Below are 12,522 nucleotides of genomic sequence, written 5' to 3' on the forward strand. Positions count from 1 at the left end.
CCACCGACCAGCCCCCCCAACTGTCCGGAACTTGAACCACCTGAGCGGGTTACGTGCAATGTTTTTGTTAACCCTTCGGAGCCAACGCGTTTTTACTCCATTTTCATAGAGCATTTTTTGAGGTCATGTGTATCTGTGCGCCTGTGTGTGTGTGCGTGGAGTATTACGATCTATGTATAATATCTGTCAGTTGATTTTGCATGCAATACATATAAATCTCAAGGTTATAATGTAGTAAATATGCATCATAGATGCATGCATGGCTTACTGAAGCGCTTTTCCAGTTCAGAATGCCCGTACACGGCTCGGCCTGACCCGTATAATGTGCATTTTAATAATGTCAAACTACTGTGGGGCATTAAGCCTTGTTTCCTGATTGCAAAGTGCAAAAAGAGAAAATAAATTAAAATAAAATACAAAAAATTGAGCAGAGCAGAAAATACGCAAAGAGATCGATTTTTTATTTCGCATGAGGTATCAAGCGATTTAAACAGTGAATGAAAAATTCAACTCTGATGTGCAATTACGTGCTGGTTTTTCATTTGGGAAATCCTCACTCTTTTTTTTTCACTGAAATTAAATTTTACATTCGCGTAATGAACACGATTCAATTTCCAGCTCGTAAAAATGTATAATAAATATAAATTCGAATTTTTCTAAGCGAATCTTTGTTAACTGAAAAGCTGAGATTGTGAAAGAATATGGAGTATATTGTCCAAGTCCAGCAGGTTACGCGGTTTTTCATATAAATAATAAAAGGGTTAAGAATAATAAAAATAAAAATAAATTTAAAAAATAATAATACGAATAATAATAATAATATAAGAAATAATGCTAACATTTATACTTACAATAATAATAACAATAATAATAATATTTAATGCTAATGCTAATAATAATGATAATAATAATGAAGGCCGTGAATTTTGAATAAAAATAAAATAAATAAAAAAATTATTTATAAATTGTAAGATTATTTTTATTAATAATAAAGTTATAATAATAGGCAGTGTAATAATATTTTAAGACATAAATTTATTTATTGTTGTTCTGAATAAAATATTGTTTGATTTGCTTAGACTTAATCCACTTTAATGACAATTTAAGAAACCTTTAATTTCCAAATTCAGAAAAAGGGCACATAATATTACAAAACAAAAAAGAGGCACGAACTTTATTCAATTACTAAGAAATGTAACCTGACCTCGGGTCGCTTTGTATTAATTGCTAGCTGTGCGCTTCTCACCTGAAATTCAATTAACAACCAGCCAGGAATTATATAACAAATTTGCCGAACAGAACAAAATTTTTAGATACGCTGCGAGGTATGAATAAAAAATTAACATAATTACATAAAAATGTGCCAAAAGGTAAAAACAACAATCCAAAAAGGTGGAAGGACAAAAAGAGGGAATTGCGGAATGGAAGCAACTGGCGACAGCTGGCAGCTCTGCACACAATTAACATTACTTAAATACACATTAAGGTTAAAGACGCGCAATTTTTTCATGTTCTGGGGCTATTTTTTCTTGGCCAACTTGTTTATCAGAATTTTCGGGCTGCCAAGTCTGAAGGGGAGTCACAAAAAAATTGCGTGACGCGGCAAACAAAAACATTCGAACAATCTGGAGAACAAAAAAAAAAAAAAAGAAATAAAATGCCATTTTCGGCACGCCGAACATTAAATACCCTTGTCTTAGAAGTGCCCCAATATAGATATGCCGTGTTTCTGAAAGACAACTATTTCGAAGCCAGATAATGTGATAGTCAAATTTGATGCGGGGGCTTGGCGAACATATCTCGAAAACAGATAAGTTTACCAAGTTGTTTTCCCATTTTTCCAATATTAAATAGTAGCCAGATGCTGTAGATATAAAATTGAAGAGAATATCAAAAACAAATATCAAGATGAAGAGATCTTCAAAAACATAAAAGTTTCTCATACTACTTAGTTTTTTGGCGATATTCCTAGGGTAGCTATACGATATAATCGATTCGATGGTAATGAGATTTTCTATAGACGCAGTTGCTGATTCTGCTCAAGATTATAAACATATATTTTATGTAGCAACATATATTAAATTTGAATAAAGATATGCGCTACAAACTTTGCACCCAAGTTGTTATACCCTCTGCGAGGGTATACAAAGTGAAAACTGCCAAAACTCGTGCTGAAATCGAAAAGCGTCGTGACGTTAGGACGGAAGGGCAATGAAAATAAACACAGTAATTAAGTTAATGAGCATTTTGAGATTTATTATTAATTTTCTTTGTGCCTGGCCACCCTTCGAGGCAAATCATTTCGCATTTTTTGTGGTTATTTATTATAATTGTTGTGCGCTTTTGTAAATGTTGTTATTGTCGTTGACTGCTTCTGATTTGCATTTAAAAAAGCGCAAATTCGCGTTAATTCATGTACATTTTGTTCTTATTGTTTTTGATTATTTTTGCCAAAATGCAGGACACACATCCTTAATTGCTATTTAAATGCTTGAAAATTATTTTAAATGCGCCGGCTAAACGTTGAGTTTCTTAAAGCCTTCATTAGTTTGCGGCCATTCGCAAATTGTTTTTTAATTTATAGCCGCCCATAAAAAACAACACACACACACACACACACACACACACACACGCATTCTAGAGGCGCAGCAGACACATTAACATTTTGGCATTGTCATTGCTGTGATTATGGCATCATATGAGCACACATGAGCTAAGCCCCCCCTCGTACGGCCCATTAGCTATTTGTTCTTAGCTCTCTGTCGTGCTTACATTTTACGATGGCACATTAAAGTTTATAGCCCAGGAAAAAGAAAATGCAAACAGGAACACGACACAACAAAATGCTAAATTGTAAATAAATCGTAATTGGGCAGGCGCCGAAAGGCAGGCATTGAAAATGAAAATTGTTTTAATATGGACAAAGGAAAGCGGAATTATCAATAAAGTGCAAGGCACAGAAAGAGAACATAAGAGCATTAGGTGGAAAATTTGAACAAGTTGGCAAAATATTAAAAAAAGGATTAACTACAGTAATATCATAAACAAAATAAACCGAGCCCTGCAATAAAACTAAGCTGCCAAGCTATTAGCTAAGCAACTAAACAACCAGGAGATACCCTATACCCTGCCCTAATTCAAACTATCTTTTACAATATAGAAATAACATAGCATAATAAATATAAAACTAAGCTGCAATAAAACGACTAGAAGTTACCCTGTACCCTGCGTTAAGCTGCATATTGTAAATTATTATAAAAATTTTCTTATAAATAAAGATATATAGAAATAAGATGTGTATAATAGGTAGGGAATTGATATAAGAGTAAGAAGCAATTAAGCGACTAGAAGATACCCTGTAAAAAATATGTTCTCTAGAGCACTCAAAACACACACATTTGCTGTTTAATTGTTAATATATAGTCAAAAAAAAGTAGATATAAACATCGATTTTTATCGATTTCGTGACTAAGCAAGTTATCGATCATTTTAATCAAAGTTGCTCCGCCCGTGAAATAGTAAAACTCAAAACTCTGACTCCCATATATCGATAATTCAAACGACAATTGATCCGCAAGTAAAATATCAAGAGGTAAGTCCCAAAATGTAAATCTTATACTTTCGGGCGCCTAGACAGACACGCAAACAGAGCAAGAATATATACACTTCATGGGCAGAAGAAGCATACAACTGCCTGTTACATGCCGTGCAACAAAATAAAAATACCCCTTTTACCACTTACGTTTGAATACAGGGTATAATAAAGAAATATTTTAAAAATATATTTTACTAAATCCCACCATAGCTATATCAAGAATTTTGTTAAATGCTAGGCTTAAATAAAGCATAAGCAGATTTTAAATATGCGCACTGTGAACATAAAAGAAATTATTTAAAGCAGAAAGAGCCACAATAATGATAATGATGAGGCATAGAAAGCGATTAACAGCACACGGCACATGTAAACAAATTGCCGAAACACAACAAACAAGGACGATACACTAATCACCTGTTAGGGTGGAAGGAGCAGGGCCTTGGCCATACACTTGTTATAAATTAGCTTTGAGCCCATATATAATCAGGCGTGGACTTCGGTCTCTCAACATGTAAACAAAACTACAATTAATCAAAGATTTTACTTGCTGGCTGAACTTTATTACACGCAGCTTTGCTTAATTGCATAAATAAAAGTCTGACGTGTGGCAGGAAAAAGAAAAACCTTAATTAGGCCGCCGCCCAGATGCAAACCCAGACTCAAGCTTAAACTCCCCATGGAGCTGACAAATAAATAATAAAAACACAAATTGACACACAAATGGGCACAGGGAAAATGGGGTAAATATAGCAAACTGTTCACAATAGACAGGCACAAACTGCTAAACAAGGAAGTGCAACTAGCTCTCGGACGGCGAAATGTTGTAGGGGGCAGAAAAAGCCATTAAAAGGCAAGGCTAAAGGTTATCGTATTGTCAGAGTGGCCCAGCCTGGGTTTAGGTATTTGTGTGTGCGTGTGTGCGCGTGGTGTGTGTGCGTGGTGTGTATGCTCCTCTTAAGGGTCGCAAACTCAGGCTTCTATTAATAATCTGCGCAGCAGGGAGGCAGAGTTGAAAATATCCACTTATATGAAATGTCCGAGGTTTGTAATTAAAACGATTATAATTGTTATGGCCGGGACATATACACTGTGCAAAAGTTTCGAAGTGTTTGTTTCATGGTTCAAAGCGAAACTCTCAAGAGTGAGAATAATACAATCTCAAAAATTCGAGCTAATCGTTTTTAAGTTCATCTCATACATCCGCAAGCGCAGGTTTACTCGAACACGCTCGACTGAATCGAGCAGGTCGAACTTCAAGTTCGATGAATCGTTTATTCTGCTAAGCGCAATAATCGAAGGCTCGAGTCTTGTTTTATTTACTTTAATAATTAAATCGATGCAGGGCTTGCAGCTTGCAGCTCCTAAAAGGACGTGTGTACAACTTTTGAACTTTTGTGACTTAATTCTTTTAAACAAATATATATATATCTATTCATATACATATATACAAAATGCATATGTATATAAATATGCATATAAATATACAGAAAAAAATCTACAAGTTCAAAAGTTACGCATCAATCCAAAATATTGATCGTTAAAGCATTTAATAGCCAATAAGACTCGTAACCTTTAAAGCTCTAAAAAATTGATCTTTGCAATTGATGGTTTATTGAAACATCGGCGCTCAAAATGAAGTAAGCCATCCAATATACCAGTAAACAAATATATCTATATGCATTAGGATCTTTCTTCATTTCTTTTTCTTATTTTTATGCTTTATGTTTTTTTTTTTTTTTGTTGGGTCCAAGATCACCGAGGGGTCGTAAGAGCCAAATGTGTGTTGGAGATTATTGGACCTTTTAATAGAAGATCAGTTTTTGTACTTTTTTTGTTGAGATTTCTTGAAATGCCGATGAAAACGACTAGAGCTCCAATAGAGCTCCCTGCTCAATTGCCGCGTGAGCCATTGGAATCGATATTGGAGACCCACTGAACGGGATTGACATATATATTGGATATGGTGCCACGCAATGTATCGAAGCCCTGATTCAGGGGCACCGGTTTGGGCCGGTTGCCCACCGATTTCATCCAATTCTGCCAGGCGCCCTCGGACTTTTGCTTGCGCTGTTTCTCTAGCTGCTCTTTGCTCTGCTGCTTCTGACGCTGACGTTCACGTTCGCGCTGCTGTTGCTGAGTCTTGACGCGCTCCCATTCCTCCAGGCGCTTCTTGGTGGCCTCTGGGGTTTCCTTGCGTGTCGGCTTGACGCTGCTGCTGCTGGGCGCCATGGCGCTGCCAAAGCTGGAGCTGCTCGAATAACTACTGTAGCTGGCAGTACTCTTGATACTGCCAGTTGCAGTCTTCTTCTGCTGCAGCTCCTTCTGCCTGACCCATTCCTGATAGCGCTCCTTGGCCAGACGCTGACGCATTGCGGTCTCTGCATCACGCTTCTCGCGCTCTTGTTTGGCAGCCTGTTGCTTCTGTTGCTTTTGACGCTCCTTGCGCTTCACCCACTCCTGATAGGCCTCTTGGCCATGTCGTTCCTTCTCCTCGTCCAGATTGCGAAAGTATGTGGACGAGCCCGACGAGGAGGTGGTCGACATATTCAGGCTCAGCGATGGCACAATATTGCTGCGGCTCTCGGAGGGCTTGAGTGCGCCGCCGTACATATCAGTCCAGCTGCAAGTGGATGCCGAGGAGCAATCATCCCGACGTACTGTGGAAGACTTCAAATTGTATGTTCGATTGGTCATCTGGCTCTGTGTATCCGCTTGGTCGTTGTCGTTATCGTTATCGTTATCGTTATCGTTGTCGTTGTCCAGCGAATTGGCCGGGTCCATAAAACGGCAAACGGTGGTGCTATCAACAGAGCCCAGGCTGAGTGCATCCTCGGGATGCAGAGTGGGCCCAAGGCTAGGTGTGACGCTATCGATGGAGCTCGTGCTCTGTGCATCCTCTGGCTGCATATTAGCCGACATGCGCGAATGGCATGCAATGGGGCCATCAAACGAATCCAGACTTAGAGCATCTGGGTGTATCTTTTCATCATCTCGGGGGCTACAAACGGTGTCGCCATCAATCGAATCGAGATCATCTGACTGAAATTTGTCATCGTTGCCTGAATACTGATTCAGATCCCTGCGCTCAACTGCATCATCGCGTGTCTGCATGACGGTCTCCTCATCGCTGGCGACATCCAATTGATAATCACTCTCAGCGCCAACATCATTATCCCCATTATTTGTATTCTTGCCTTTGCAGTTGTCATAGCGATCTACATCAAAGCTCGCCACTGATTCGAGATCAGAGTCCAAATTGTTGGCACCACGACCACGAGTGCCGTCAAATGTGTAACAGCTCTCGAGGTCATCGTCCTCCTCTTTAGACGCCACATAGCGTACAGTGGGCGATACATAGGAGCGATTACTGTAGCCTTGCACTGTACCAGAATCAGTATCCTCGTCACTTAAATCGGACATGGGCATTGAGCTAGTGCCCAGTCCAGAAATCACCTGACAATCGACCAACTTGCCCTCAGTATTGCGACGAGCTACGAAGGCCATTCTTCAAAGACAGCAACGTGTTCTGTGGAAGAGCTGAAGAATTGGTTTAGTACAAGGATTTTATATTTTTTTAATGTTCTTTTTGTTTTGTTTATGTCTATGTTTGTTGATTGTTTCCAGTCATTTGTGTTACGAGCCCCATCAACTCTGAAGTGAATAACTGATCAACGCCTACTAGAAGCAGAGGGCAGAGAGGGGAAACGAGTAGAATACGCAATGTTTGCTTTGTTAAAAATTAATATAAACTATCTAAGAAGCCCATAACGATTAACTAAGAATTTTTTTCAATCAAGAAAAGTTGTGGCTTAGTGTCGAACTAGTAAGCGGAAAGTCGCTGTTTCAAGATAAGTTTGGCGTATTGAGTGTACCCACATATTTATTTGTACCCTTGTACAGAACAATATTATTGCTACACTTTAATAATAGTAGCAATAATAAATATGTTAATAGTGGCTTTATATATAATTCAACAATAAGAGATCAGTTTTTGCCAGTGTAACGACAAATTCGCTCTCTGAAGCAAAATGAAAACATTTTAACTAATGACAAACAATTACTTAAACAACGAGTCGAACGAGTGGCACACACGACGACAGCAAAAGGTAATTAAAACTACACTACACACACACGCACACACACACATGGGACTACACCCTGCTCGAAGTGTGTGTGTGGTTGAATGTGTGCGTCTGTGTGGGTGTTCAAGCGAAAAGTTGCCGACTCAAAAATCGTTTGTTGTGTGCGAATGGCTGTTGTTGTCGTTGTTCTTGTCTGTAGGTTGTCTGTTACCTGGCACAGTTAATGAGTAGCGCTTTCATTTTTAATGAGACTCACCCACACACACACACACACAGGCATGCACACATATCAGATGCACACACACACACACACACACACACACACAGACGAGCCGTAGTAAGGTGTAATAAAAAACTTATCGCTGCTCGCTTTTAGGCGCCCATGAGCGGCATTTGATAGACATAATTAAATGTTTTTTTATATGCTTAATTGTTGTATCTTGCACCGACATCGGCCTTATTAAAACAAAAAACAATTAAGTGGCCTTTTCTACGACCTGCAAATGACTTGTCAAATGAGCGACAGGCAATGTCTGGCTGCTTGTCGGATTTTCCGCTTTCTTGGTAAAGATTACATATACATGCGTGTGTCTGATATTATTGCCCGGCAGTTTGTTGCGACTGGGTTGGGCTGCGCGATGGGCCAGGCAGTTTTAAAACTGAAGCATAAAGCCAGCTTGGCAAAGCTAAGCGGGTGGAAAATGTAACTACACTCTCTACTGACACATAATTGGAAATTAGTTCAAGCAATTGAGAGTCCGGGCTGAAATTCTAGGATATTGTATCCATGCTTGGATTGTCCATTGTCTATGAATAGCCATATACGTATCCACTTTTTATACCCTTGCAGAGGGTATTATAATTTTGTCGTGAAATGTGTAACGCATAGAAGGAGACATCTCCGACCCCATAAAGTATATATATTCTTGATCAGCATCAACTGCCGAGTCGATAGAGCCATGTCCGTCTGTCCGTCTGTCTGTTTCTATGCGAACTGGTCTCTCAGTTTTAAAGCTATCTTAATGAAATTTTGCAGAAGTCCGTCTTTCTGTTGCACGCAGCACATATGTGTAAACCAGCTGGATCGGACCACTATATCATATAGCTGCCATAGGAACGATCGGTCGAAAATTAAGTTTTTGTATGAAAAAACATTTTGCTTTTTAAGATATCTTGCCCAAACTCGGCATTAACTATTTTCCCTGTGCTTTTTAGATACGGGGAAAGCAGTATAAGCATTATGAAAAGGTTGGGTCTGCAAGGGTATTAGATCTTCGGCGTGCCGAAGATAGCCTTTTTTTCTCGTTTATATGTAACTCTGGTACGGCCTATTCTTGATTATACCTCATGTGTCTGGTCGCCACAATATTCCATTTACCAAAAAAGAATTGAATCTGTACAGACACAGAAACGGGGAGTAAACTGAGATCCTCGCGTGCTGTTTCTGTAATACTCCAATAGACTTCAGATAATTAATCTGCCTTCGTAGAACTATGCTTATTTACAAGTTATTTATGGTTGAAACCGATTTTCTGGGTTGACTAGCCACTTACAACATCTTTAAATAGTTTTTCCCGTAAATTGTGTCAGACTCATCTAATCAAGTTTTCCGCACATTTTCAGCATATAAAATGGATATTCAAGAATGCATTAAATATATTTCAATTATATATTGATTTTAAATGTATATAAGACCGAATGGACATCTAACAAAGACCTGTGATTTAATCTCCCTTAATGTTTTTAATACAAAAGTTTACATCAAATCGATGCGTGTGATGCATGGAAAATATTATTTAATATGTGTATTATTATTTAATACTATCATGCGTTTAGTTTAATTTAAAACTGCGCCTAAATTATAAGCCAAAACATATTTAAGCCGATTTTAGTTGTAAGCTACTTATATAAAAACATTTTATATTATAATTATTTTTTTTTAAAATAGGCTTTGCTATCCGATTTATTTTTGCAGTAATGTCACCCTTTCAAGGTTGCAGCTTACTGCATATAAAAAAGGAGATAAAATCCGCCAAAAAATTAATAAAAGCTAAACATATGAAATCGAAATGCAGGCATGCGTTCCTTTCAGCAGTAAGCTCTACTGCTGATAGTTGGCACAATTTATATTTTTAATTCAGAGAAAGAAACAAAATTTGTTCAATTAAAGTTGAGGCAGTATTAAAGGTCATTTGCTTGTAAGTGAACAATTCTCAATTCTTGCTTTAAGCATTTCTAATTGAATCGAACACACTGCTACAAGGTCTGAGAACGAAGGCAGCTGCGGTTAGCTAGGAGAAAGCTGTTGCAATAGAGTGAGTTGTAAATTTAAAAGCAGCAACAACAGCCGAATGCAGGCAAAGAGTGCGAAATAAATTAAATATTTAGGCAACAAGACTATGACATAGTTGAGTCCAAAATGACTGGCGCTTTAAGCTCAATCGATAGACAGCAGGAAGGGCTAGAGATTAACGAAAAATTCCAATTAAATTTTATCAACTAAACGAAATATTTGTTGGTCCCAAGCAGCGAAAACTGAAATGCAACTAAAACAACAAATGTGTGGCAAACAGCTTGCGGTCCTTTGAAGCACTGTGCTCCTTTAAAAACAAAAGCCATTAAGAATCCAGTTGAGCGGAGGCCAACAGGGCCAACAGGTTGTTATTTTCGTTTCGATTACATATTTCATGCACGCACTCAAATCACTTTTCATTTTTTTTAATTATATTTCCATTTCGCATAAAATTGATTATTATTATTATTTTTTATTTTATTTATTTTTGTTTTTTTTTATTGTTTCGAGTATTGACATTGCCATTGATTATTATTGCCGTTACGTTGTTTGGCCTGGCGTACGTTTAATTAAAAACGTGACAATTTTACCTGTGGCCAATGCGATACATATTTCATCACGCATACGCCCGGTGCGTGTGTGCTTGTGTGTGTGTGTGTGTGTGTGTGTGTGTGTGTTTGTGTGTTTGTGTGTGCGTGTGCCCAGAGCAAGTTTGCGGTCGCGGTCCTTTTATTTAAATATATAATTCAAAGCCTGTTTACAATATGCGCAACTCGTTTGCATTACAATTCACTTTCGCTTGCCCGCCAATTTAATTAACTTTCATAAAATTCAGGCCTGTTGATGTGGGCCCCATCATCATCATTACAAAATCAATGAACTGTAAGCCGAAATGTCACAACTGTTGGGATTATCTGTCCGCATAGGCTGCGAATTAAAGCATTATTTTTCGCAATTATAATCAACTCAGCTGTTTGACATTCGCAATCAAATGTCAGAACAATCGGCAGAATATGCCAACAAAAGGAAACTCTTTGACAAGACCAAACGGAAACTTTGCTCAATTGTTGCTTGAAAACATAAAATTAAGCTCGGTTTTCTTATCGTAGATCACGTAAGACTGGCTGCCTACCACCCTCTATTTAATTAATTCATAATAAAAGCATAGAAATAAGAGAAGGTCAGGTAAAAATATTTGCAAACAGAACAATCATGAAAAGCAGCCTGATTTTAAGCAGTTGCCAGCTTGTTTCCCTGAACTTGAATCTAATTGAAAATCTCTGCTGGCAGGCATAAATTTCCATCAGTAGAGAAGCTTCTATGGAATATATAGATAGATCAAATGAATGAACCCAATAAGTATTCGCCTACACGCATTGTAAGAAGGTAACAAATCTAAACTTAGGGCTGGTCTCGTTAATTTTACTTCACTTTTTCTCTTTTTCGATAACCAAGAAATTAGGTTTTATGTTATTTTCTCGCCTTTTCGTTGGGTTGTATTGAGTATGTTTCTCTTATGCCCAAGAAAAAAATGCCATTTAATCTGAGATAAAATTAGGAAACAATATCTAAATAAGTAAAATATGAGTTTGCATAATAAAATAATATTAAAAATATTCTATTCTAGTAATATCTACATTTCTCATTTGCTTTACGTATCCCATTTAATTAAAATATGAAATGATAATAATCACGGCTTTTAACATTCCATTTAAATATAGATTTGAATATTCCATTTAAGTAAAATTTTCAATGGAATATTTAAATAAATATTGTTTGTAATATTCCAATAAAGAAAACTAGCTAATAGAATATACAAATATTGTTTTCAGATACAAATATCTCTCACACACTTCCGACTTTAAATGGAGGTTGACAAATGAGTCCATTTTAAATTTCTCTAAGTGTATGTACAAACAGAAACTTATCGAATTAGACTTTGTCCATTTAGAGCTAGCCATTGAATTTGATACATGAATGAATTTGATATGGTTATAAATTTATGTAATAAAACTTATCTTTGACTTACCGGAAATAGTGGTATTGTTTATCCCGTTGTGGAGACTCTCGTGTCGTACAAACGTTTCCGTTTTATATATATATATATATATAAATATATATTTTTGTTGAAAATAAAAATGTCTACAACTACGTGTGGATAATGTCAGTTGAATAATAAGCCTGGCCTACTTATAGATATTAACAATATGAAATATATGCCATGGGAAATCGATTGGTTTTCCAGTGCTGCAAATTGGATTAAAGCTTTTTGCGACTTTAGTCAAGTCAAAGATCACACAGTTAATTAGGCAAACAAACTTCAAGTACCAAAGTGCCGAGAAGTCCTTTAAAAGTCTTTCAATCAGCAGATTCCATCTCAGACCGCACAGAAAAATCCTTGCGCATTGGCACCTCAGCCAAAAACGAATTGAAGACAACAACTCAACTTCAGTCAGGCCACAAACAAATCAGTTAAGTGCCCAGAAAAAAAAAACGCAGCTAAGAAATGGAAGACGCGACAACTTTGACCAAAAACGGCATGGAATAAGGTA

The 12,522-nt window shown here is 37.3% G+C and overlaps 1 protein-coding gene across 1 annotated transcript; it reads right to left on the reverse strand.

Moving 5' to 3' along the window:
* Positions 1-5,319: 5,319 nt before the first annotated feature.
* LOC115758926 (coiled-coil domain-containing protein 34) lies at positions 5,320-12,094 on the reverse strand. The gene is made up of 2 exons (XM_030699723.1): positions 12,000-12,094; positions 5,320-7,132 (listed from the first exon to the last, which is right to left on the reverse strand). The coding sequence occupies exon 2, from the start codon at positions 7,097-7,099 to the stop codon at positions 5,486-5,488; it is 1,614 nt and encodes a 537-aa protein (XP_030555583.1). The 5' UTR covers positions 7,100-7,132; positions 12,000-12,094; the 3' UTR covers positions 5,320-5,485.
* Positions 12,095-12,522: the final 428 nt, after the last annotated feature.

This window comes from Drosophila novamexicana, unplaced genomic scaffold (genome assembly GCF_003285875.2).
Source record: "Drosophila novamexicana strain 15010-1031.04,08,12 unplaced genomic scaffold, DnovRS2.1 tig00000193-arrow-pilon, whole genome shotgun sequence".
Classification (NCBI taxonomy): domain Eukaryota; kingdom Metazoa; phylum Arthropoda; class Insecta; order Diptera; family Drosophilidae; genus Drosophila; species Drosophila novamexicana.

Bases quoted from the DNA above. Each gene is read 5' to 3' on its own strand.
- LOC115758926 (XM_030699723.1), bottom strand. From the start codon at position 7,099: ATGGCCTTCGTAGCTCGTCGCAATACTGAGGGCAAGTTGGTCGATTGT.